The 27,580-nt window shown below is 48.2% G+C and overlaps 1 protein-coding gene across 1 annotated transcript; it reads right to left on the bottom strand.

Moving 5' to 3' along the window:
• On the bottom strand, positions 1-27,580 carry Styxl2 (serine/threonine/tyrosine interacting like 2). Its single transcript, XM_028864368.1, has 6 exons — positions 27,456-27,580; positions 26,774-26,902; positions 13,271-13,365; positions 11,390-11,621; positions 9,438-9,655; positions 1-3,230 (listed from the first exon to the last, which is right to left on the bottom strand). The coding sequence occupies exons 2-6, from the start codon at positions 26,881-26,883 to the stop codon at positions 484-486; spliced, it is 3,402 nt and encodes a 1,133-aa protein (XP_028720201.1). The 5' UTR covers positions 26,884-26,902; positions 27,456-27,580; the 3' UTR covers positions 1-483.

The following is a 27,580-nucleotide window of genomic DNA, read 5'->3' as shown; positions in this document are numbered from 1 at the left end:
TATTTGACAACATACCAATTTAATGCAGATCCAGAACACTGAAAAGAGACCAGCACAGCGGAGCATTGTAGGGAGGGGTCAGACCTGCTACGGAGTAGGTTCCCTGGGTCTCATTACAAAACCTCTGCAAATAGAACCACGCTCTGCATGCACGGTCTTCCTCGGTGGCTTTTCCAGACTCAGGTCTCCGCTCTGCAAAGGACACTATCAAATGCAGAAGGGAAGCACCAAAGCTTAGAGGGACTTGGGTGACAGAAAGCGCCAGCTGGTCCAGAATTTGGGCCTTACATGGAAGGCGCTCCCTCCTTCTTCCTGTGACTGTACGCTCAGACCCTTTCTTCTTGGGCACTTGCATTTCTGCGTGTCAGGAAGATCCTGTCCACTTGCTCCACCCTTGGCAGGCAGTGGTAAGGTGTTCCCTCATGTTACGTTGAATGACTTCTTTCTGTGTTCCCAGTGTCTCCAGTATGGGCCTCACTCAGCTCAGTCCTCCCTCCTCCTCTGCAGTTTAGTTCTGGTTTCTTCTTGCCGCCGTCTCCAAGCAGCGATGATGGCTTCGTCGTCCATTTCTTCTTCCTCTTGCTGGTTTGTGCTTCTCCGGTACTGGGACCGGCGCCCGGATGCAAACTTCCCTTCCTCTCCGCGTTCTGTCCTCTCCTTCTCTCCCTCCTCTTCTGACCTCGTGAAGCTCTGGGTAAATTTCCTCTTGGCCCCGAACTCAGCGAAGTCTGACTTAGATGACTCTTCCACATCTTCCCAGTCCCTGGGCCTGGTCCAGTTTGGGCGCCTTGGCCCTGGGGACTCTTCCCCATCAGAGGGCTCAGGGGTCCGGCGGAAGAAGTAGGGTTCTGGGCTCTCCTCGCGGGAGCTCGCAGTCTCGCTGAATGTGGACCTGGAGAACTTGTGCATCTCTCTGCCCTCTTTGGTGGTGGAAGATGAGAACCGTGAGGTGTTTCTCACAGTGTTGCCGTCTGCCTCGTGGAAGGATGTGTCCTGTTCCTCTGACCGGGATTTGGAGAACTTGTAACTGCAAGATTTAGATTCAGTTTCCCGGAGCAGGGAAGACCTGGTGTACCTCCCCCTGGAGCTTTCAGACCAATCACTTTGGGGAGGGGACTTTTCTTCCGTCCCGAGGCCTCTGAGCCACGTATTAATATTGCTATCCATCTCGTTGCCAGCTCTGTGGCCATTTCTATAGCGATCAGAGATGGCCAGGGAGGAGGAGGTGTCTGTCTCAGGCTTCTGGGAATTACTGCGGGAGGAATACCGGAAACTTCCGATGGCACTGTCTGTGTCCTCGTCTCGGTCACCCACGCCGCTGTCCTCATCATCCTTGGCCTTCTTCTTCTTGAAGAGAGAGCTGCGCTTGTTGTCTGAGGCCAGCTTCTCCATTTTATACTCGGACATCTTCTCCTGCAGCTCCAATTGCATCTCTCTCTCCTTCCGTCCGAGCTCCTTCAGGTCCACGTTGTCAGCAAAGAGACTGTAGATGGGCTTGCTGGTCCCCCTCACTTTGGTCCCACTGCCTTCAGCCCTGGAGGCCAGTGAGCTGGTGGAGGACAGCACAGACTGCGCGTCAGAGCTGGGTCTCACCTGGCTCTGAGGCGGTAAGCAGCCACTGAGGGAGGAGCTGAGCATGGAGACCTGGTCGTCCCCCAGGCAGCTGGCCGCGGGTGCTGCCTTCATGCTTGCCACAGAGGGAGAGCGGGACAACAAGAGCATTTCATTTTGCTTCTGGGCAAGGGTTTCATTGACTACGTTGGCGATCCAGTTTTGGATGCTGGCAATGGAAATGGTGTCTCCCGGCCCCACTGGCAGGTTAGGCAGGGGTGTGGGGGGCATGTTGCTTGCAGGCTGAGACAGGTGAGGGCGGTGGCTCTGGGTGCTGAGTACTGACGCCGTGTCCCCATCGGCACTGATGGAGGGGGCCGCTGACCAGAATGCAGACAGGGGGATGCTCCTGCTAGCTGAGCTGTCTGCTTCCCAGCTCCCCATGGACTGGCTCTCTTCCAGGGTCTGCCTGCTTCTCTCCAGTAACTCCAGTCTCCGCTGCCTCTTCTTGGCCAAGGTGACATCCTCTCCCTTGCTCATCTCCACCACCTCCTCCTTGTTCTCGCTGCCCACCTTTTTCTGATGCTTCAGCTTCCAGGCCTGGTAAGCTGTCAGGTTGACATCAGAGAGGTTCTTCTCTCCGGCTGCCTCTTCAGTGCCGTGCTCACTGCTTCCGTCCCCCACCTCGGAGTCTCTCTTGTGAAATCCAAATTGGATTCTCTTAACCTTCCACCTTTCCAGGGCAGTGAGCTTGTCCTTGTTCCTGCTGCAGAAGTTGTAGAAGGAGCTGGCCTCCGACAACACACTTTCCTCGTCATCCTCTCGGGCCCTGCCCCCGGCCTCTGAGTCCGCATCCATCTCCTCCCTCTTGCTCTTGGAGTGGTACTTCCGGGCAGCCTCCTTCTCAATCTCCAGCAGCCTCTCGTTCCACATGTCCCAGGTGCTCTCTGTGGACTCTGAGTCGGAGCCGCGTCTTCCGCGGCGGCGTTGGCTGCTCTTCTCCAGTTGCTCCTTCAAGATCCGGATGTCATGGCTGCTCACACTCTCGCTCAGGGTGTGCCTGCGCCTTCTGCTGGCATAGGAGCTCTCTTCCTCCTCCTCCTCTTCCTCCCGACTCCACTGACGGTGGCCTTTGGCTTGGTACCTCTCATTTCGGCTCTGCCACTCCTGGATTATCCTTTCCACATCCCCATCCTCACAGTCATCCCCATCCTGGGCAGAGGAGGCAGAGCAACTGCCCCCTCTACCCTGAGCAGCCTCGCCCTTGGGGAGGCCCTGCCCCTTCCTCCACTCCTCATACAGCTTCTCCTCCTCATCATCATCAATGAGGGTGACTGGCTTAGAGACCTGGCTGACCTTCCCCAAGGAGGAGCCACTCAGGCGGCTGGTGGCATCATCTTCTTCTTCCACCGTCAGTGAATTCACTCTGGCACCCAGTGTGCTCCTGGCATCCTCCTCAGCCTCCTCCTCCTCACCGTACTCCCCTTCCCTCTCCTCCATCAGCTTCTCGTTGAGCTCCCGCAGCTGCTTTAGGAAGCCGTCATTGGGATAGATGGCCCGCTTTCTGCGCACAGTCATCAAGGCCTCCAGGATGGCCATGCTGTGGAAGATCATCAGGTAGGCGACCACCAGCACTGCTGACCTGCTGATCCCCATCTCGCTGCTGACCAGGACCTTCCCTAAAAATAAAACGAGCACAAGAGACAGTGACATGATTGCTCGGCTCCCTCGGGCTGTTTTTCTGGTGGGCTATTTTGACGTGTCGAGCTTTGCGTGTTTGCTTTGACTCTGGTGTCCGTCCATGCTCCAGCCACACAGGCACTTGTCCCATTATTGTCACCTCTGAAGCACCGGGGTCCATTTCTACTCTCTCCCCCCAAACTCTTCCTCATCCAAGAGGGGGAAAGTTAAGGAAGTTAGGAGGCAGAGGACAGGGGCAAAAACTGGAAACTGCTCTTTACAGCCCACGCCGGATGCCACGCCCACCACCTGGCCTCTGCAGGATGCTGACAGCCACGGGCCTCGTTGACTCGCAGATCCACAGACACACACTCCTCCCTGCACAGTGGACCATCTCACTTTTGGAGAATTCTTTCATACATCAGGGTAAAGTGTAACGCACAGCAATAGGCAGCCAGTGTTTCTACACTGACGTTCTGGAATCAACAAGAAGAGCATTTGTACGGACCAGACCTTTTGTACCAAGGCCTTCACAAAGGTCATGATCATATTTGGTTTCCTCCTGGCTAATCTGAGTCCTTTAAGCATTTCCCTCCTGACTGTAGACATTCCCCTCCAAACATTAAATCAAAACATTGAACTTACTCATTTTATTATTATTATTTTTTTGATGAGGAGTTTGTTTTCAGGACAGGACAACTCACATAGAGTAGGTAGTTCCCGCGTCACATGTTTGGACACCTAGCCTCCACTCATACCATCTGTACTAAGCACCTTTTACTATTAGAATGAAATACCCAAGGCAGGTTGCTCTATAAAGAAAGTAAGTTAATTTTTGCTTGTGATTTGAAGGTGCATGGTCTGGAGGCTGTATCTAATGTCAGCCTTTGCTGGCGGGGCCTGAGGCAGTGTAGAGCACCACAGAGTAAGGGACAGGAAGTGTGTGTGTGTGTGTGTGTGTGTGTGTGTGTGTGTGTGTGTGTCCGTCCTCATCTCTGCCTCTTTAAAAGCTACCAGGATGGAATCATGAGGGCTCCACCCTCATGACCTTATCTAACCCTCATCATCTCATAAAGGCTGCATCTTCAAACACTACGGTTGGATCAAGTTCCCACTCTCTTATTATCTCAAAAAAAACTGGGATTAACTTTTAGGTCAGGAAACCCTAGGAGGGGGCACTCAAACCATCCAAAGCGTTGTTTGCAATATGGACAGACAGGTCAAACAATGGTCTTAAATTCTTCTCTATCAACTGAAACTTATAAAACAAAGTCCACCTGCTACTAAGCCATGCCTCCTCCATGTTTGAAGCATAAAGATAACATTACAAATCCCTACTGATACTTTGGGTCTCTTCAGTCTGTCCTTCCAGCCTACAGAAGCTTCCGAAAGGCTCAGCTGTACCATTCAGCAGACATGTTGTCCCCTGGCCTCCCCTTCTGCTTTGCATCTTTCATAAATGTGACAGACACTCTGTCAGTACCTTCGTTCTAATGGCTGTTTAAAATGCAGCCCGAGACCCCCGGAGACCTTCTTCCTGCCTGTCATCAATCTATTTGCCAACAGCCTTTGGAGATGTTTGCTAACTCGGCAGGAGTCCTATCTGATAATATGAATAGGGGATGAGTCTTTTATTATTATATCTTTGCGCCAGCAAGGCCATGTCTTTGTCACAGAGGAGGTCAGAGACGGAGACTGGAAGGGACCCAGGGCATTGCCGTACTGCTCTTGCCAGGCGTCAGCAGCCACTAGAGGGAGGTAACTGAGCAGAGTCAAAATAATAAAGGCCTCTGTTTCCCCGTTTTAGCCCTTCCTGCCACACCTGTGCCTCACTGAGGGCCTTTCCTTAACCATCCGGCCAGGTCACAACCTCCTGCTGTCAGTATCAAGATCCCACACTCATCCCTTGACAGGCCAGGTCGCTTTCGGGACATTACTGCCTAGTCTTTCTCATAAGGGCATCAGATCCTGTTTCGACTCATTCTGGTATAAAGGAGGTTTGGAGTGGGGCAAGTCTTCCTATGCTGTGCTCTCGTCTCTGGGGACTCCCCTGCGGAACCTCAGGGAAGCAGTCTGGAGGACCGGGGGGGGGGGGGTGAGATGGGCTTTGGAGCTTCTGTTCCCTTCATCTACAGCAAGAACAGGATTCTTCTCTTTTCTCTGTAAAGTGCAAGGCCCAGGCAAAGGGTGCACTTGGGATAGAGCTTGCCTAGCATTTGAGAGGACCTGGGTTCGATCCAGAGCACCAGGGAAGAGGCACTGAGCACAACTCCAGGGAGCACCCTCTATAATGGAGTAAAACTATGCTATTGAAGCAAGGTAGAAAGACGGGGGAAATTATGGGGCCACGGGGATGGAGACGAGCCCTCGCTGAAGCCTCTCGCCAGTGGAGATCAAGCGTTCCAGCACTGTTAGCTGTGCTGTGAAGGTTACCCACGTAACGACAACATCCCTTTCATCTGTGGACACTTTATGTTAAAATAGCAATGACCTAGGTTGAAAAGCTGAATGTATATGACCTTGAATTGGTGTCATTCCTCTCCCAGACATTTTCTGGGGGTCTGTTCACTTTGTTTATATCGAGGACACTTAACTTCCGGCATCCCTGGGATCTCGAGTTTTACCTTATCAACTGCAATCCTGCCGCGTGCCCTTCAGGAACCACCCTGTGATCTCATTTAGGTTAGCAACCCTTTAAAGATAATAGCCTCAGAACCCTACCAGAACGGTGTGCCTGGCTATTGTAAAGGCAGCCAAGGGCCACTCCATCAGAGCGGCCAATGCCCGTGCTCTCGGGGGTACCCCACTGTCTTCTTAAGCTCCCCTCTTTCTATCAACCCCTGGTTTGAAATGTGTTTTAAAAAATGTCTTTTAATAAACACCAAGTCTGCTTCATGATGGCTCATCCTGAAATCCTTTTGTGTCAAGGATCTGGTTTTACCTCAGTGGAGAGCGCCAAAAGATTAAGGGAACACCTCGGGCTGATGTAACCCGGGTAACCGCGTGGAGCTGTGCCTCTGTCCCTGCCTCGCTGACAGGATGAAAACTTTCTATCGATAAAATGGCTCCAGGAAGGTGGCCAATGTACACAGTCATCACTTTGTTCAGCCACTGGGCTGATTGGTGGGTGGAAGGACCATCTGGAGAAGAGCCCCGCTTCAAAGATTAAAGAGTGCTCCTGGAGATGGCGCAAGGCTTGAGTTCGACTGTGTCTGCACCCTCTCTACCCCTCAGTGTGTTTTATTAAATTGTGGATTTGCCCTGTATCCTCCCAACCCATAATCCCCCCTTTCTTCAGAACATACCTCCCCACACCCCCAAAGAAACAAGTGCTTGCCCAGAAGCCATCCAATTGCTGCTGTTGATGGAACTCACAGCAGGCAGACAAAGGACCAGAGTCTGTTAGAACTGAGGCAGATGACTAGCTAACGGCAGCCTTCCTGCCTGACACAGAGGGAGAAAGAACACAGAAACCAGGAGTCCTGACAAGGTCTAGTGTCTCCAGCCCGCCATGTTGGGGTCCTGTCTTGAAATTCTTTCCTGTATCTCTTGGCGGCTTGGCTTCAGCATAGTGCTTTTCTGAGGAACTGGAGCTGGTTTTACACTTACTAGCAAAATCCACCCTCCCTTCAACCCCTGTACGCGTGCATTGTATTTATTAGTTTTTTGAGACAGGGTCTTGGTATGTAATGATGCCTGGCTTGATGCTTGCTATATAGTTGAGGTTGGCTTGGAAGTTAAGACAATCCTTCATCCTCAGCTTCTTGTGTGTTGGGACTACACACATTTGCATGACCTTGGGCAGAGGGAATTTTATTATCCCAGAGGCAAAGCCAAAGGACCTGTCTAGGAGTCTCAACTTCCCAGTCTGTAAAATGTAAACAGCAACACCCCATCATGGGGTCACTATGATGAATATCGGTGTTCCTTCCTCCAACCCATCCTAGAGTAAAGGAAAGAAAGACTCCGGGGGAATTCTGATATTTACTTCTCTGCCTCCGAGTAGGACCTACCTTAAGGTGGCAGCCACCACCTCTGCACAGTCCTGATGCCTGTACCCGTAGGACGTGGTTGGTTCAATGCCAGAATGGGGACAGGAAAGGCCCTGGCAAGGTGGGGACCAGGCTTCCCAAAGGTTTAGCCTAAGCCAACAGTTTTCAATCTGTAGGTCACAACCCATTTAAGGGTTGCATATCAGATATCTTGCATATCAGATATTTATATAATTCATAACCATAGCAAAATTACAGTAATGAAGTAGCAATGGAATAATTTTATGGTTGGGGTCACTACAAACTGAGGAACTGTATTAAAGGGTCACAGCGACAGGGAGACTGAGAACCACTGGCCTATGTGGCGTTAATGCTCAGCTTTGCACTGGTGCATGAATCCTAGAAGCTAGGCGTGTTCATAAGCCAAAGGTAGGAAACTTCCTGGGCAGCATCCTCTTCCTTCACAGGCCTGCTCTAGCTTTGGCTCTAAGTTCTGCCAAAGCTCCCTGCTTGCTACGGCATCCATACTCTCCTGCTGTGATGGCCACCTGTTGCATGCACAGCCCATGGCCTGTTTGCTTTCCAGCCCTTTCTGACAGGAAGCTGGCCCCTGACTGAGGGGAGCCCCTGACTGAGGGGAGTCCCTGACTGAGGGGAGCCCCTGACTGAGGGGAGCCCCTGACTGAGGGGAGCCTCTGACTGAGGGGAGCAAAGGAACAAAAGCCTCCTTGCAACAGACATCGACACACTCAACCCCACAGAGATGAAAAGGCCTGATTTTTAAAAGTAAGTTTAAACTGGATTGGTAGCTCATGGCTGTAATCCTGGCACTTAAGAGGTTAAGGCAGGAGGATTACCTCAAGTTGAAGGCCAGCCTGGGTTACATAATGAGTTATAATATAGTCCAGGCTACAGAGTGAGACATTGTCTCTAAAACAAACACAAAAATCCCAGCGTTTAAAAAAAAAAATCAAAAGAAAGAATGAAAGAGAACTCTCTCTCTCTCTCTCTCTCTCTCTCTCTCTCTGTGTGTGTGTGTGTGTGTGTGTGTGTGTGTAATAAAATTTACACACATATTCTGTGTGGGTGGGTATTTTCCAGTAGGAGCTACCAATCCTGGTGATGGGTGGTGACAGCCAATACCATTTCCAGGAATCCCTAACAGTATTATTTCTTATGATGGTGACATTCGTCATGGGGCAGGCAGTGTGCTACATAAGCTTGTTTCTAAGTTTTTATTCCTTACAGCAACTTTAGCATTAGTTAAAAACAAGGACACTATGCTTTCTGGGCAAGGAAAATAGTCCAGGCATAAAGCTAACTAATAATGGACTCCAGGCTGGGCCTCCGGACAGCAAATCCTGCACTTTTACTGTCAGGCTGTTGTCCTTGCAGGGACACCAGCCTGTCCTGGAGAAGTGTGCAGGACCCTGGGCACTCCTCCTGACTCTGGTTTATTCTCACAATGCCTCACACAGCAGCCAGGTCCTGCTCCATCCCCTCCTACTTGACCATTCTCCAAGGCAGAGGGAGTGGCGCCTAGGCCATCAATCACCTCAAAGCCCTCTCATCCTGTGGACGCTCTCACTTCCCCATTGTCGCCTCCCTGACATGCAGCCCTCATGCACTGTGCTAACCAGCCCAGTCTTTTGATTCCTGATCACATCAAACTTGGGGCTTTTACACTAACAGTTCCCTTAGCCAAGAACGCCCTTCTACTCTCCTCCAGGCTAGCTCCTCTTCCCCGTGGAGCTCAAATGTCCTGTCCTTAGTGAGGTCTCCCCAGCACCCTCAGGGAGCTAGCCTGCCCCTCCAGTGTATCTTCCTAGTTAGTCTGCCTTGCATTTACCATGGCCACCTCCCCGCCCCCCTTCCCTCTGCCCTTCTATCCCTCCCTTCCCCCTTCTATCCCCCCTCTCCCCTTTCCTCCTTCCTTCTCTCCCCCTCCCCTCCCCCCTTCCCTCTTTCCTTCTCTAATTTTCCTTGCCCTCGCTGCCTACTGTAATATCTGCTACACCTCATGACAGCGTGAGAACCGTACTCACCACATGTCTGGCCCTTAATAATCGCCCACCGGACGAACTGAGCCTTCTTTCCTTTTTCAGAGAAAGCCACCACACAAAGACAGATTTCCTCCAGGCAATCAGGAGGTTTTCATACCATTCCCCCTTCTGGCCTCTCCAAAGCAGCTGGGACCCTGCAGGACCCGCTCACCTCTGTAGGTCAGCAATGCTTCGTCAAGGAACTCGGCCGCCTTCCGGAAATGCCGGGAGATGTCCACCTCTGGGAAGTCATCCACCTCCACTCCCAGGTACTGAATCTCCAGGCCAGTGTAGAATTCAGAGCCTGTGTAAACGCCGGTGCCGTGTGCAGCGTTCAGGATGTGGGTGATGCCCAGCCTCTTGAGCCGGCCCTTGTTCACAGCCACGCTCCTGGGGAGAGAGGCAGGGCGTGGTTGCCAAGAGTCAGACCCGGTATATGATGGGGAGCATGTAGCTGGGATAGTGCTCCCTCCTCGGCCCCTTGCAGTCTGGGGCTCACTGTTAACGCTTTAATAAAGAGAGGCCGATGCTTTAGGCTACAGCAAGACAGAGAAGAGACAGGGCACCGGCCAAGGAGAAGACCAATATACACTGGAAATGTACATGCATCAAAGCATAAAGATGGCATAAAAGGAAAAATTAGGGGCCCGGAGAGATGGTTCGGTGATTAAGAGCACTGGCTGCTCTTCCAGAGGACCAGGGGTCTATTCCCAGCACCCACGTACGTGGTGGCTCATAACCACCTGTAACTCCAGTCCCAGGAGATCCCTCTTCTGGCCTCAGGCATGCATAGATGTTCATGCAGGCAAAGCATGCATACAAAATGTTTTTTTAAATAGTAAATAAGTAAAATCAGAAGTCCTGTACTCTGGCGTCACATGCTGTGTTCTTCCAGATCCCCTCACACACATCATTTTATTTTGTCCTTATCATAAACTGAAGAAGTAGAGAGGGCAGTTTTGTTCCTGTTTGAAGATTATAAAAATGAATTCAAGAGCTTTTGCTCAAGGCTTGAAAGGAGAAAAAGACCGAATAAGACTAGTTTTCAGGGCTCTTTCTTCTGTAACTGAGTAAGCAGAGCTCAATTTGAAGAGCCCCCGAGGACAGCTTTGCTCAAAGAACCACAGAGGCCTTTAGCTGGGGACATCTGGAGATGTCTGTGACCACGGAATAAATGCTTCTGGACCTGCACATCTAGTGAAAGGTCACTTAGGACTTGATCTGGGAATCAGTTTCTGGGCAACGGATCACTCCATGATGGGGTGCAAGACCTGGTGTTCAAAGCTCTGTCCATGCTGCCTGCTTCAGGGTCCTCACCTCTGTCCTTCAATTCTGGCTCTTGGGTAATTGCATCAGGAAGATATCTCATTAAGTAGCCAATGAATCAGCAAAACTTAGTTTCACAAATTAGCCTACTGGTACCAATTATGCCCTGACAAGACCTTGAAGAGATGGACCATGAGAGCTGTTTTTGTGTTTACTCCAGAAACCACTGATTAACTTAAAACTGAGTTTTTTTCATTATAAAAACAACATCGAGGGGACCTGGATATTTCAAAAGAAACCCAAAGAAGAAAATAAAACCTCCTCTCAGGTACTTTTAACATTCTATCACGTTTCTTTCTAATCTGAGGTTTATGAGAATATGTACATACATGCGTGCACACGTACACACACACACACACACACAACCTAACCAGCATCATACTGCACACATACACTATTCTTATACTTATTGCATACATTCTCATATTTTGTTAAACACGTATGCACATGGGCACTGTCAGTGATTCCTAACATTCTCTTTTCTGGTTATTAGGATGTGGTGAGGTGGTGGAGATGATGGAGTTGGCAAACACCTGTGTCAGGAAGCTACCTGGAAGGGCAAGGCTATGCTAGAGGGCACTGACGGTAAGGAGGAGAGTGTGGTCATTTTGTCTGGGGGGTCTCTGTGTGCAGGGTGATAGGAAACCTTTCTCCACTGTCAGGCCTGGGTAAGTGACCAGGCAGGCGCCATTTGGTGGAAGGAACCATGGAGGCCTTTGGTGAGCTAGAGGAACTTCATCTCAGGGATTACCCAGAGGAGAAGAATAGGGGGCCAGGTCTCCCCATGAACACACTCACTTCTCAGCTATGAAGACATTAGGCCAGACCTCATCCACCTCATTCCGAGGGGCCTCTTGCCGGTCCTGGATCAGGGCCCGCTGCAGGTCCAGCACACAGGGGGTGTTGAACAGGCTTTGGTCGTCCATCTTCTCCCTGACACGGTTGTACAGGTCTTCCACCAGAAGCTGCTCGGCAGACTCCAGCATGCCTGGACACTCGGTGTCTGTTCTGAGACCCCGAGGCTTGAGTTCTAGAGGGGACATGTGGCATTTGTATCGAAGAGTTAGGAACGCCGTAGTCTTCCCCACCCTTTGGGAGAGTCTGGGCCAGCTAGCTACTGGGACCTTGGCACAGATGGGATGCCAGGAGGATCTGCCAGGAAGGATTTACTTAGGACTCAGGAGGACCATGGTATTGGTCTAGACTTGTGCTTAGGATTCACTGCAAGTGGGTATGGGGGAGGGGAAACTCAAGCTGGCTTCTGCCATTCACTTCTCTGTAATGCTGGCTGATAACATTTTAGACCTGGTGTTTGGGTACTTGAAGAATGTCTGCTTCGTGCCTTTAACTCCCACAGTGCCCAGGACAGTGTGGATGGTCATATATATTTACTAAGTGAATGAACGAATGATGTTAACATAGTCCACCCTATCACATCTGGAATGCAAACCCTCTGCGGAAATGTTAAACTTCGATGAGTCAATTATGAGAGACTACCTTCTGAGAAACATTTAACTTGTTTATTTGTTTCATTCGATGTTTGCTTCCCTGCACTGAAGTCCTAGTGTCCATGGTTCTCATCTGCCCTCGGACCTCATCTGTCTACGGTTCTTACGTCCCAGATTCCAGGAGGGTGGGAAGTGTGATCTCTTGAGCCTGTCTCAAGCCAGGACCCAGAGCCTTTCCGACAAGATGTCAGAAAACTCAACTTCTACCTAAATTCAAATTCCAGCTACCTGAGCCCTCTGTCACCAGTAACGATGCCTTGCTCTCACCAACCCCATCAGAAGTGAGGCAGACCACCTGGAGAGGTTGTAGGAGAATTGGAAAGAGTAAAATCGTGAAAGAGGATTGGCCCAAACTTCCTAGAGGAACAAAACAACCAAACCCCCAAAACATTTCAACCAGGATGGGTATCCTTGAGTGAAATATAGTATGTTGTCTGGCTCAAAATTTGAGTATAAATATGAACATCACTACCTATCCTGTATCACCCTAATTTTCCTCATGCCAACCTACCTTATCAATTTAAAATTTTAAAATAACTACTCCTTTTCTGAGTATGTGTGTTGGAGGGCGCATACACTAAGGTGCACGGGTGGAGGTCAAAGAACTCGGTTCTTTCCTTCCACTGTGTGAGATTAGAGGATCAAATTTGGGCCACCGTCCTTCCTGGCGAGGGCCCTTATCCACTGAGTCATTGCGCTGGTCCCACTTTATCAGCTTTCAAAGGTAATTTGAAGACTACCCTTAAGCAGAATGGATACAGATCTAAATGTAAACATCTCTTTGAACAGAACTCTCTGGGTATTGCATATTCCTATCAATTTCTTGGGCTTTTAGGTTTGTGTCTATCACAAGCCCTCCACACTCACCCCTACTCACAGCCCTTGAAGTTAACAAAAAAAAAACCAGAATGGACAGTTCTGGGATCAGAGTGGAGCTGCCTCCCTCCATGACGATGGACTAGAGAACCGTTCACATGGTATGGGATTATTTCCACTTGCCCCATCCAAGTTATTGAGGTGAATTCGGCAGACCTGCTCAGGTCAGATCTGCTGTCCTCAATGCGATGGGCAGCACTGGGCAAGCATGTCTGCCCCTTCCATCGGGCCCCCTGCAAGAGTCTTCAGATGCTACCAGGCCCTCCCTGTGCCCACTCAGATGCCAGCTTCTTACCTTCGTTGATGATCTGTTTGGCAGCCACAGCTGAGGAGAGATGAATGGGCTCCATGAAAATGCTTTCAGTTTCTGCATCTGAGACCACTGAGTACCTAAGAGAAAGAATATCCGTGGGCTAAGCTCAGCATCGTGTGCACGAAGGCATTCCAACAGTAGAAACCTGTTCTGATTTTAGCTATGTGTGGCCAACAACGAGGGATAAAAGGAGGCCCGCACTATGTTTTGAGGACGCTGTGTGATGTGTATTCGACAGCTTGGGTACCCGTCGATAGGAATCTGAGTTAGCACCTCTGGTTCTGGGTTGCCATGGAATGATGTGGTAGTCTGGGTTGTAGAAAGAGGAGTATATGTCCATGGCTGGAGAGCTGACCCTAAGGCCTTACTCTCTTACATGTGCTAATGTTCTACCCCTTCTGCCATCGGTACTACTGAGAATGTCGCCAAATGTGCCTCTACAGGGGTCTGCAGAAATGGTGGACTGGATAGACTGTTCCCTCCATCCCCAATACCTTCTCCTTGCTCGTACAGAGATGGGCGGGCAATAGAGGTGACATGATTCTGATTCCTGATTCTGAGCTCAAAGGATCACGGGTCAGACCGAGTCCAAGGAATCAATACAGTAACATGGGTAAATATCAAAGCTATTTCTCGAAAGAAATTCAACAGAGTCATGAAAAGGAGCACCAAGGAGCATGGAGAATTAGGGCAGAGCAAAGATTAGGATCCTGTAAAGTTCAGTAGTGAACTCCCCTCTTATGGAGGGGTTTTCCAGGTATGAGTGAACGTTGGATTTCCTCGCTCATCTGGTCTTACCTTTAGAAACAGAGTGACTTAAAAAGTGAGGAGATTTAACAGATAGCATTTCTGAGTGCCCACTGGGAATATAACCCTGACCAATGTCCCACCAGGTAGAATGAACTGTTACTCTTGTTTTATAGGTGAAGAAAGTGGATCAGAGCTTGAGAATATTGTCCAAATGGCAGAGTGAAGATGCCGTCAGGGTGGTACTCCTCGAGGTCCAGTCTTGTGCTCTGTCCAATGCCACGGATACCATTAAGGTTGGAATAGTGAGATGAGTCCATCAGAGAAGGCAATTTCACCCGGGTTCCCAGGCCATAGGAAAGTACTTTAGAAAATACTTGTGAAAATATGCATAGAGGGATGGATTTGAGCAGAATCTAGCTGAATTGAATGGAGCGAATTTCAGATAAGCTAGAAGGGAATGAAACTGAATTGACTGCCAGAAAAACTCTCCCGTTAAGTACCCGTGACACCAGAGTACAACCTTGGGAGACTAGTGTACTCGGTGTGAGGCTAGGTAAGCAAAAAATGCCTTGCTAAAAGAGAGCGGTAGCCTGTGGTGGCTCTACGCAGACTGTGGGCAGATCTGCCTTTGCAGCCCCAGGAAGAGCACACTGCGGCATTATCAGCCATAGCTCCCAAGGACTTCCCAGTAGCAATTGGTCATTGAGATCATTCCCATTGTACCCTCAAGTACTCCTTAAGAACAGAAAGTGCATCTTCAAATATGTATGGTTTCAGAGTTACTGTATAAAACTAAATGTTCCCCCAGGGGCTCACATGTTTGGACCGTTGGATCCTAGTTGGTGATGCTGTTTTGGAAGGTCATGGAACTTTTGGGAATTACCTGATAAAAGTAGGTCACAGGAGGTAGGCCTTGAAGGTTGTACCTCTCTCAGGTTCTGGTCTAGTGCCTCCAGTTCCTTGGTCTATGATGGAGGAGCGGTCTGTCTACTCCCTTGACCGGCAGTAGAGCCACTCCAGGGGTATATCATTCACAAGTTGTCATCCACATTGGCGTGGACTTTTTGGTGATGCAGCTGGTCCTATAAGTAACCTCTCACCCATGCTCCTGTAAGTAACTCCAATAAACTCACTAATTCACCAAGTTGGACTTTAGTGGTATCTTTATTTTGGTTTGCTACTGGTTTCCTATCTGGGGTAAGTAGATACTTGTTCATGTCTCCCCAGAAAAAGTCACAGAACACCATATATGGAGTCTGACTACCCAAGGGCCCTGCTGAGTTTTCCAGCCCATGCCAAGCCTCTCAGTGGTGGATCCACCATCCATTCTAGCTGATATCTCAAGAAACAGATTGTTTACTTAGTCCTATCCAGAGTCTTGGCTTGAAAGGAATTAAAGTAAAATAAAGTTATTATCTAAGTTCTTAAATTTTGTTAAGCACAATTAAATAATGAAAAGTGTTATTCCAAGGACTAAGAGGTGAGTTTGGGCACATACTAAGGCATTCCTTAATAGTGTTGAATCAAATCGAAGTCATTGACAGACCCACATATGTTGTGGGTATGAAGTAACAGCAAAATATTGCCAACATGGAGGCAGGGTAACCCCAGCCTCTATACTAGATCTGTGGTCATGCTGAGCCCAGGGCTTATAGCAGTCTTGGTTTTCACACACATTTCACAAAATCACAGCCAGTATTAAAATTTTTATAATGGTATGAGTCATATTTCCATGTCAACAATATTTTATTTATGCAGGGGTTTTTATTAATTATTTATCCATAACATTATTTATACTGGTATTAATAAAATATTAATCATTTTACTTGCTAAGGGTCAGCCCTATGTAAATTAATATTTGTAATGAAACAAAATAAACCCACGGTGAGGACTTTGGCACCACTGTGAGGATTATAAAGGGGTCTTCTTTGAACAGCCCCTCCCTCATTTCTCCCACAGGGTCGGTCTGTCTTTATTCCACTGTGGGCCTCCAGGGCTCTGCACCCCCTTTGGGGCTTTCTCACATCTGTAATCTGATGCCCCTGAAATTAACACAAGATGCGCCCTCACTTGTCTGATGTGGAAAGATGCCCTACAAGGAACTCAGCATGGGGTGTTGGTGATCTTGGTCTGGTTTCATCTACCTTGATCACACCGGTTCCCATAAACGATGGTCCTTCAGATTGTGAGGACTGGTGCTTTCGTCTGCTTGGTTTTTTAAAAACACCTGTTCTCACTGTGTTTCTCAGGCTGGCTTGAACTCTCTGGATAGCGTAAGTTAGCGTCAGGCTCCTTCAGCCTCCACCTCTTGGGTTCCGGGATTACAGACATGTGCCACGGCAGCCAGTTTTCAGGCTTGGTTTCAAGTGACTGATGTAGGAATTGAGGATCTGTCCTAAATGTACCTAAAACTCTGAGATGCTGAAGGAAGATTTGAAATTAAAATTTAAAAACAGAAATGGCTGAGAGTTATTCCTGCTCCTGGATTTAAAGATCGAACTCGGCTAATGAGTCAGCGAACACCAGAAGGTACCAGGAAGATCACCACTTTGGTGATGGTTGTCAGCTTCAAAACAGGAAAACAAGGAAGGCGAAAGCAGATTTCCTCCCTAGCCCCAATACATCTCTCCTTGGTTGCTCGGCATTATTTAGTGTGGAGTGTGGGATTTGGACACCAATATTTTTCTGAGTCCACCGCCGCCGCGAGGAAATATGAACCTAATAGTCCTAAGACTGTTCTGCTGCACAGAGTTTATGAAGTCTAATAATGAGGGGGGTGTAAAACGGAAGAAGACCTTGCATTCTGCAGAGAATCAGGATTGTAGGAAAAGAAGAAAGGAGAGAGAGAGAGAGAGAGAGAGAGAGAGAGAGAGAGAGAGAGAGAGAGAGACCTGAGCAGTGGCCCTGTTGATATTTGCAAGGTCAGTGAGATGGCAGCCTTGAGGTTTTGATTTATGACCACATCTGTGCCTCAACCAGTATTCCTGAGATGGAGTGAGGCGACATGCGCACCCTGATTAGAAAGCAGCAAGGCTGGCTGTTCCAGAAGGACAGGCAGAAAAAAAGAGGATCTAGGATCGATACATACCTCATCAGAGGATCAGGAAAGCAGCGGCTGAAAAAGCCTTGAGGGCGAATTGAAAGACAACAATAAAGGGGAGTTTGATGGACTTCCTAGCCGAGACCAGGAGACGCTGCAGCTTTCTTTAAACCTGTGTTTTTCAAAATTGCAGACTGTGGCCCATTTGTGCATGGTGAAATCAATTCAGGGGGTTATGCCCTGTGTCTGGGAGAGGGAAAACGGAAGGACAGAGGTAGGGAGTGAGGGAACCACCATTCGATGTGAGGCTAAGGGTAGTTTGGAAAAAAATTTAAAAATGTATATGTATAGCGCATACCTCTGAGTTGTGATATAAATGGTTTGTTCTACTGCAGATTATAAACAACGAAGTTTGAAAGCCAATGCACTAAACCACTGGCCGGGCAGCCTAGTGACAGAATGGAGCTGTGAGGTTCCCACCAGACCTGCCTGCAGCTAATCACCTTCAGCCAATGAGTCTCTTGCAGAAGAAATTGGGGTGGAGTCTCGGGTGGGGGTGCCCTTTTTGATTTGGCCTTTGTGGACAATGCCAGTTAAGCGCTGATAGGGGAGAGATGGGCAGAGGTCCATGTACACCCCAATTTCTTCAGGTAGCTAGGAGGTGAAATGGAGATTGTGGGTGAGGGAGACGCCCTCAACAAGCTACTCCACTGGACAGGGGTTTACATTGCACTGTTAACTCATAAATTCTTAAGAAAAAATTTCTGCCTGGAAGACAGATGACTCTAGCTGCAGGCTTTCCCCTGGAGAGTTTGGCTGCCAGGGGCTGGCTTGAAACCTAAGGCGTCTGATGCCAGTGTCCAGTTCAGTTAGAAATGGAGGTTTCCGGGCCCGCCCATTGTCTACATCCTTTTGTCTGGTTCTTAGGTCCCGGGATGAGATTCAGATGAGGCTTAAAATGTGAAGACTTCCTGCCAGGACCACAAGCACACTGCACATCAGGACACAGTTACAATTGCTGGGTTGATAGGGACCATTTGGACCATGCACTGAAGTTGTATGAAGCACTGTGCTTGTCTTATGGGAAAGTTTTGTCTGCTAGGGTGGGATCTAGGGCTGTCGTGGGTTGAGGGTGTCCTATCCTGCAAAGGTGTATACCCCAGTGCCTGCAATTTTTTTTTTTTAAATAAAGGATCATGGTGATATAATTAGATGAAATCACCCTAGATTAGGATGATACCCAAAGCCAATGGTCAATGTCCTTATAGGAGGAGACAAAGAGGGGGTAGAAATTGGAATTAATGCTACCACGAGGCAAGAAATGGTCGCAGCCAACCAAAGCTAGGAGACAAGGGAGGTGTCTCCTCTAAAGTCTCAAAGGGAGCAAGTCCCAGTGACCTTGGTTTTACACTTCTGGCCTCCTAAACTACAAGAGAGTACATTTATGACTTCTCAGCCATACATATTGCCGTAATTTGTTCGCAACCCTAGGAAACAAGTACAAAAACTATTCAGTTGGGCATAGTGATGCATTCCTGTAATCTCAGCATTTGGGAAGCTGACACAGGAGAACAGCAAACTAGAGGCCGGTTTGGGCCACATAGTAAGACCCTATCTTGACAAACATACCACGAAGAATCTGCTGGAGAGCTGTTTGCTATCTTGGTTTGTATATTTTAGAAAGAATCAAACACTGAGCTAAAGCAATAAAGCAAGAGGGACCGAGTCTCAGGGAAAACCGTTCAGGATGGGGATCCAGAGCCAGAAGCAATGCTCTGCTGATGAGAACATAGCATTTGCTTTCAGCAGAGTTAGACAAATGGGATATCCCCACCGGAGTGTGTGCAAGAAAAATCTATTAATATTGTGGATAACTGAAAGGGCTTCCTCTTTGGAAGAAAAGTGAACTAGACCACCATTTATCAAGTATCTCAAATGTGTTCATATATGCTGTATTGTCTCGTCTCAATCACTGAGAAAAAGACTATTCCTGGTTGTTATTTGCATAGCACATTCTCGTGGCTAAGATGCTAAAGAGCAGATCTCATCTGAGTTTTGGTTCCAACAACATCCAAGTTCTTTCCATGGTGCTATCCTGCCTACTACAATGGGTCCTCCCTGCTCTCATGGCTTAAAAAATGTAGAATTATTTGTGGTAGGATTTATGTACAAATTGCACACATTTAATATGTACATATTGGTGTGGTGAGTTTGGCATGTGTTTCCATTTGGGAGCACTAGGGTTCGACTTATCAATCCTTCCAAATTGCTGCATTGGTCCTGTGTAAGCCCTCCACCTTACCCCCACCCTGCCCTGTGCTCTCCAGGGAATCCCTGAGCTGCTCTCTGCCAATAGAGATGAGTTCAAACTTCTAGAATTTTCTAAGAATGGAGTCATAGGGTGTGCACTCATTTTTGTCTGACTGTTTTCACTGTGAGATCCATCCACATGTTGTCTGAGTTAATACTTCATGCCTTCTTAGTGCCGTATAGTATTCTCATTATGAGAGCACCACAATGTGGTTATTCACTCACTTGTTGGTAGATTTTTAGGCTGTTTCTAACTTCTAAGTTCTTATGAAAAAGCTGCCATGAGCATTTATGTACAATTCTTTACATGAAGCTCAGCTTTCGTGTCTCATTTCATAACTAGAACAGCTGGACTATACAGGTCCAGGTCTCTAGGCAGGAATACATGCAATTTTGAAGAAAATGATGGTTTGTGAAATGACTGCACTTTGTATTTCCAGCCTAAGATTGTTCCAGTTGCTGCATCCTCATGAACAGCTGGGGCGGCTAGTGTTTTTCATTTCAGATACTCTACTAGATCTGTAATGGTAATTCATTATGGACTTAGTTCCAATTTCTCCGTGCTTGTGGGTGATATGTATATCATGTTTGGGGAAACATATTTTCAAATCTCTTGTCTGTTTTAAGTTGAATTTTGAGAGTTGAAAATATATTTCTTGAATTTTTCGGGTGTAAAGAACTATATTCTAGCTATAAATACGTTGTCAGATAAGTAACCTGCAGGTGTTTTCTCCTAGTCAGGAGTTGTCTTTTCAGTTAGTGGGGTGCCTATTGTGTAAGCATGGGGACCTGAGTTGATCCCCAGAACCCGTGTAGAAAGCCTGGCACTGTACACATGTTTATAACGTGAGTACTGGGAAGAATAAGCAGGAGAATCTCTGGAGCTCACACTGCAGCCAGCAGAGCCTAGTGGGTGAACTCCCAGCCTGTGAGAGAGCCTGTCTCAATAACAACGTGCGTGGAGCATAGGGAAATGACACCAGAGGTTGACCTCTGGCCTTTAGATGCAGGTGCACATTTATCCCCATACATGATCATGCACGCAGATGCAGACACAGACACAGACACAGACACAGACACAGACACACACACACACACACACACACACACACACACACACTCACTTACACACACCACCACCACTACCACCACCAAACACCACCACCACCACACGCACTGAATGCACTCATGGGGTTGGCTTTCAGCTTCATTCTATGCAATGCAGTGGGACTGCCAGCTCAAACGCCTGTGCTTATAGTCAAACACAGTAATAGTTCACACTTCAGACTTCGCGATGACATGGCACGACAGTGTAACCCATGGCATGCCATCATCCGAGTGCTTTCCTTGAAGATGCCTGAAAACGGTAGCTGATTGGAGACCTGCTTGCAGGAAGTCGTATTGAGTGGACACAAACCATGAGGGGCATCAAAACCAGCGGGATTCAGCAGCAATCACTGAGAACCCGAGGAAATCGGCTGTGGATGCTGGACCGCGTCTGAAGGATGCTCAGCTTAGTCCCCTTGTATTTCCGGCTCATGCTAGTTTTACCTGGGGAGGGGGGCTGGCTGCTTCAGAGCTAAGGGTCCCACGCAGGTGCGATTTCGGTATCAGCAGGTGCTCTTGCCTTGTGGTAGGCTGACTTGATACAAAACAGTGTGGCTCTTCCTCCCCGCGGGCCTCCCCCCCCCCATCCCAGTGGTTCCCCTCACCTCTGTGTGCTCTTGCTATTTGCCTTGTCAGTCAACAATGGGAGAAGCCGAACCACACCAGGAGACAGTTAATAAAACACAAGTTCTCCAGGGCAGCATTTGTGTACCACGACTTCACTTATCCAGCCGAGCGTCCACTGGATGGCTTGTCACGTTTGAGTACATATTCCAGTGCACATTTTTTTCTTGCTTTTGTTCGGACGCATTGAGAGTGAGTCTGCTGTGTCCGAGGAGAGCCGACACACTGAACTTCAGTGGACGGAGTGTAAAAGCTCCTGAGGGTTCTGCCAGTTCACGCCCTCACCAGCAGTGCGGGGGAGTTCCCATTCATTCACACCCTCTTTAACATCGCCAACAGCAGCCTTTCGTTTTAGATGTGCCGGTGAGGGCTGGAGAGATGGCTCGGCCGTGAAAGGCTAGGCTCACAACCAAAAATGTAAGATATGCTGGGGAGCATGATGTAGTAGTAAACTGTGGTTTAAATTTATTTTGGGTTTTTTACTGATTTTTTTTTACCCTAATTTAACTATGATCAGAGAAATTTGTTGGTCCATGCCTAGCCCACTAATTGACCTATTTTAGTATATATTCTATATGACCATGATGAGAGTGAATATCTTGAAATTGTTGGGCACAGAGACACACATGCACATACACACACATGCACATACATACACATATATGTTCTATAAATGCCAACTAGGTTAATTTGTTTGAATATATCTGTATTCTTCATAATTTATTTATCTCATTCTATCATTTAATAACATGGGTTTAAAAATATTTGGTTAAAATTGTGAAAATTAATTTTTTCTCTTCTGTCAGATTTTTATTAATTAATTTTATGTATATGTATATATGTACATGTACCAGATGTGTGTAGTGCCCACAGAGGCCAGAAGAGCATGTTGTCCCCTGGGACTGTTACAGACTGTTGTGAGCTGCCATGTGGGTGCTGGGAATTGAACCTAGGTCCTCTGGAAGAGCAGCCAGTGCTCTAAACTGCTGAGTTACCCCTCCTGCCTAGATCTTTGTTTTGTTTTTGCTCTTGCTTTATGCATTTCGAGGCTATGTGGTTAGGTCACAGGTATTTAAAATGACTATGTTTTCCTGGTGAATTGAACCTTCAATCACTGTGGCATTTCCTTCTTTTTCTCTAGCATCCTTATCTTAAACTCTGCCTTGTCTGGAATCAAGGGGCTTCACTGGTTTGTTTTCTGTTTGTGTCGATCCTTGTGGCAGCTGTATTTATCGTCCAGAGATGACCACAGTATTTCCTCTCCTAGTTGTTCTCTTCATAATGCAACCATAAAACTCTTTTGACTGAGTGTTGAGTCTTTATTGTTTCCCTTTGAAACTCTGTGGTGTGTGTGTGTGTGTGTGTGTGTGTGTGTGTGTGTGTGTGTGTGTGTAAAGTATAGCAGAAGAGATGTGTGTCTTGTGGTCTAGATATAAAGAAACTCAAACACTCTGTCTTGTTCTTTGGAACACAGTTCTTGGGATTTTGCAGCCCAGTTTTAGCAGCCAGCATGGCCCACATGGAGAAATTGCAGAGGAAGATAAACTCAGGAGTTCTGAACACCAAGCCCAGTTAGTCACCGCATAAAATGACGATTGTGAGACATTCTCATGACACCCGGCCCCACCTTCTGAGGTACCCTTTGCCTTAAAGTCATCCTAATCTTCCAATACTTCCAGCTCAGGCTTCAGACATCCCAGACCAAAGGCAAGCTCACGCCACTGTGCCCTTCCAGGTGTCTAATTATCAACACGATTCATTTTTTTCATGTCACTGATTTCTGAAGCTATGAGCAATCAGTAAAACATAAGATTTCTCCTGCTAGCCTTTGTATATCCTAGTCACCAACAGCACACGGGCTTTGAAAAAAAGGGAGTCTGATAATTTTGCTCTTTTAATTGGAATATTTGATCTATTCAAATTTAATGCAATTATGCATTCATTTCCTTTTAAACCCACATTCTGCTTTTCCTTCTTACCTTTTCTGTATGTTTTATTCCCCTCTTCCTTATTTTTCTTTCTTCCTTTCTTGCTGATTATATTTGACCCTTGCCTTTTGCCCTCTGTAGTGGGTAGCTGTTCTAGCTTTGACCTTGAAGTACTACTCCCAGTGAGGCTTCCGGTAACTCTCATGCCTACTTATGACCGGCTCCTGAGGTGGGGACAAGATGGGAGCCCTTAAGACCCAAGATCCAGATGTGCTGGCTTTCTTGGTTCCTGGTGATCCTGGATGCTGGATGGTAGACCGAACAGAGTTCTCCAGAGAACTCAGTTGGACTGCACCTCCCCTCTCCCAGATCAGGTAACCAACCCCTTTACTAGCTGTAAGTTACCCCCCAAAATAAACCTTCCTTTTAACTACGTGGAGTTGCCTTAATAAATTCTCCATTAGCCCTGGCTAGCTGCATACTAGTTATGGATTCTTTGGTAGCACTTTCTAACAGTCACACTGGAAACCACAACATGTTCCAGACTTCTACCCGAATGTACAGTATCAGGTAATCATTCAAGATCATCGTCATCAGGTTGAGACAAGGAAAGAAGACACAAATGAGGGTTGAAATGGAGCTGTCCGGGGCACACAGATCACAATCTACCGAGTTTTTGACGGGATCCTATTTTCAAACAAAGTGTGAACTTTGGGGTGGCATATGCTCCAATGTTTCAGGTGCAAGACATAATTTACAAAAGCCATTCAGCCTTCAAGGAAGTCTCCCTTTCCCACCCACTTCACGTGTGGCAGTGGAAGACAATGAACAAAGAGAGGATACAGAGCCCTGCTGTGGAGCGAGCGAGAGGCCCAGGGGAGTGGCAGGGAAGAATTCCTCTTAGGAGGCATGTCCCAGTTAGAATACATTCCTTCACTTCTGGAGTAACCATGTTCACCAGGAACAGGACAGCTGCGTCTTCTCTCCTTTCCTAGGATGAAGACTTTCCTACCCACCATCCTGGAGAGACTATGGGGTGCTGCATTCAGGCTTGAGACAGGCTTTGGGCACAAAGGTGATGTGGAAGGGGTATGTGGCTGGGACTGCTTCGTATAGACAAATTCACTTCCTCTTCTCCCTGGGCCCATGAACCCAGGACCTACCACCTTTTGCAAGCAAGTAGGGCTTTGCTGAGTTCCAGCTGGTGGGCTCTGAACAGCACCGTGGGAAACGCTCCTGTTTTACACCCTTTACCATGTACTACTGAGCACAGTGACTTTAGAAGCCGTGTTTTACTTAGTGGACCCAGAGGACAGTAGCACCTCGGTTCCTGTCTGTTTGCTCAGGCACCTGTCGTGGCGCTTTTCAGAATGAGAAGGGCACCTCTGTTTGGTTTACCAGAAGCATCACTGGCATGCACAGGACTTCCACACACCAAGCACACACAAAGCTACCTTTGCCTTGGGGAAGTGTGGTGGTTTGAATAAGAATGGCCACCATAGATTCATATGTTTGAATGCTTGGCCATCAGAGAGTAGCACTACTTGAGAGGCATTAGGAGGTGTGGCCTTTTTGGAGGAAGCGCGTCACTGGGGGTGGGCTTGGAGGTTTCAAAAGCCCAAAGCAGGCCCAGCATCTCTCTCTTCTTGCTGCCTACAGATCAAGATCTCAGCTACTTCTCTAGCACGGTGTCTGCCTGCATGCTGCCATGCTCCCAGTCATTATGACAATGGACCAATGTAATGACTAATGAAACTGTAAGCAAGCCACAATTAAATGTTTTCCTTTATAAGAGTTGCCACGGTCAAGGCGTCTCTTCACAGCAATAGAAACCCTGACTGAGACAGGAAGTGTGGATGAATACAACTACATCTTAAATTTCTAGCTCGAATAGCTTTTTCTAGGTGCAAACATAGTGCTATTACATGATGCCGAATGGGAAGTCTCCAAGCCCCTTCTGGACTGAATGCCTGACCCATGTGTGATGAGCTCACAGGGCTAGGACCACCCCAAAGCTCATAGCTCACCTTGATGAGCTATCTTTCTCCAACAGGGAGCTTTGAACACTGAGCAGAGGTCAGTGAGGGAGACTCCAGGAGAACTCAGGCAAACTGGGGTCAAGAAGGGTTGCTTAGAAGTCAAGGTTCCAAAAGCTAGGGGTACAGCTCAGGATTGAGGCCATGCCCAAAAGTTCTGAGAGAGCCAAAGTTACACTGTAAGTTTTAATTACTATGCCCAAGAGATTCATGAAACAAACATATCCCTGATCCGCAAGCCTCTTGCCCGAGGACAGACAGTTCCTGAAATGCTGGTGGCTATCGCTTATGGGATATAACAAGCCACATGTTTTCACTCCCCTAAACAAGTTTGTTTGACCCATCTGCCCTGGATGTGCTTGACCACATGTGGGCGGGAGGTTCACTGGCAGGAAATGCATCAGGATGTATGCTTGCCCCTGATTGGACCTGATGGGAAATACTTAAGCCACGGCAAATTGTAACTCAGGTCATTTTTCTGGGAAACCAGAGATGGACCTGGCCAGAGAGTCCATCAACCTGGCCAGTATTAAATCAAAGCTTTCTTCAAATTTGGCTTTAAATTGTGGGAGTGGTCTTATTCACCACCGGTGGGATTAACAGTTCTGGTTCAGTCCCGAGTGTCGGGTGAAGAATGGAGAAAGGTCAGAGTTCCCTGACATACTGTAGTTAGACTTCTCTTTGATTGACAGGGAGACAAGAACTTAGGGATTCTTCACACCATTTGCTGACAGAGCTCGGCTCAGAAGGCACGTCTCAATCATGGCAGAAGAAACAGGCACATACGCTGTTGTTTTAGCATTTCTTTTTCTTTCTTTTCTTTTCTTTAAGACAAGGTTTCTCTGTGTGGCTCTGGCTGTCCTGGATCTAGCTTTATCTACCAGGCTAGCCTCAAACTCAGAGACTGCCTCTGCCTCCCAATTGCTAGGATTAAAGACATGTGCCGTCACGCCCGGATTCTTTTTCTTTCATTTTTAAAGTTACACTTGCTTATCTCTGTGTGTGTTGGGAGAAGGGTACGTATGCTACGGATCCTATGTGGGGGTCAGATGACAACTTGCAGGGGTCAGCTCCATCCTTCTACTGTGTGGACTGTGGGGGATCCAACCCAGGTGGCCTGCCTTGGCGGCAAGCGCCTTTACCCAGTGAATCATCTCTACAGCCCAATGGCATTTCTCTAGTCCCCTGTGTTTTCTTAGAGAGTCACATGAATTTGTCAGCCCACATCAGCCTAAATCATCAGTGCTCTTAATGGGACTGAAATGACTCACGGCAGAGGGCAGAGGGCTCTTCTAGGTGATGTCTATCTCCCGCACTGGCATCCTGCCACTTGCCCCAGGGTGTTTCTATCCCTTGGAAAGCAGCAAAATTATTTGAGCACCGGGGCCTGGCCCATGGGCCTCTTCCCTCCTTCATCTCTCCTCTTACACTTTCTGACGTCTCAGCATTCACCCAGCCCCGGTCTGGTCCCAGTGAATCAAGCACACCCTGTAGGTCGACCTGCCAAATTCCCCACTCCCAGGTTCAGGCCAGCCACAGCACTTCCCAGAAGCCTTTGGTCCTTCCCTGTGCACTGTCTTCGCCCCACCCCCACCCTGCCAGACCACGGTAGCACAGATCCTGGAGACACCAATGTCTGGCCCTCACCGTTGCTGAGCGACATGTCTGAAGCTCAGTATGGCCTACTTACTGGCTAGGGGAGGGACTCCGGAGGTAGCGGGCCTGTATGGCTTTCACATCGGCTTCATCCTCCTCGTTTGGAACCACCTGCTCCTCCTCTGGGTCTCCACCAGTCGCCATGACAGCCTTCAGCTTCTATCTGTTTAGCAGGAAAGATTTAAGCCATCAAGTTCCAGAGCTTTGTAGGGGGGGAGGGGGTGTGTCACCAATGTCACCTTGGTGGCCTGAGAATGGGGAGGGTTCTGCATGCTAATGTCCCAGTGGGTAAAGGACCTATAGGAAAACCAATAAGATGGAGCCCAGCTATCGGTTAGCAGGACACCATGAAGTGACAGTTCGTCTCCTTTCATGGAAGTGAGTCGCTGAGAGGCAGAAGTTTACCTCAACTGTAGAGCAGGAGGTTAAAAAGACAGCAGATTCCACAGACTAAAAAGGACTCTCATGGACCCCCTTCCAACTACACAGATGTGCACACCCTTTATCCTTACTCGAAGGGACAGCAGGCCCCCCTTCAGGGACACTGTGTCAGTCAAGGCCTTGGACCGAGGTACCCTCCCATAGCCTATTAAGGCACAAAAAGTCCCCGACGATGGTCCCAGCCATGGCTGTGGCCTGACTCTCAGGGCAGACTGGCACTCCCTTGAGTCTGGGTTCCAGCTCACCACAGCAGACTTGAGAGGACAAACACTCACCTCAGGCTGGTGTGTCCACACCCGGGGCCAAGGACCCCAGGAAAATGACCAGAAGCTCCAGCTAGAGAGCGGCCACGCTTTCTCCTCTCTGGAGGGCTTCTTTCTCTGAGGGACAGCTGTTAGCA

The sequence above is a fragment of the Peromyscus leucopus genome, chromosome 15, assembly GCF_004664715.2.
Source record: "Peromyscus leucopus breed LL Stock chromosome 15, UCI_PerLeu_2.1, whole genome shotgun sequence".
Classification (NCBI taxonomy): domain Eukaryota; kingdom Metazoa; phylum Chordata; class Mammalia; order Rodentia; family Cricetidae; genus Peromyscus; species Peromyscus leucopus.
This window is presented reverse-complemented; position numbering and strand designations above follow the sequence as displayed.

Excerpts from the sequence above, each read along its gene's own strand:
- Styxl2 (XM_028864368.1), bottom strand. The coding sequence starts at position 26,883 with ATGGCGACTGGTGGAGACCCAGAGGAGGAGCAGGTGGTTCCAAACGAG. Across the intron at positions 11,622-13,270 it reads CAAACAGATCATCAACGAAG|AACTCAAGCCTCGGGGTCTC; the intron begins GTAAGAAGCTGG and ends TGTCCCCTCTAG. Across the intron at positions 3,231-9,437 it reads AGCATTGCTGACCTACAGAG|GGAAGGTCCTGGTCAGCAGC; the intron begins GTGAGCGGGTCC and ends TTTTATTTTTAG.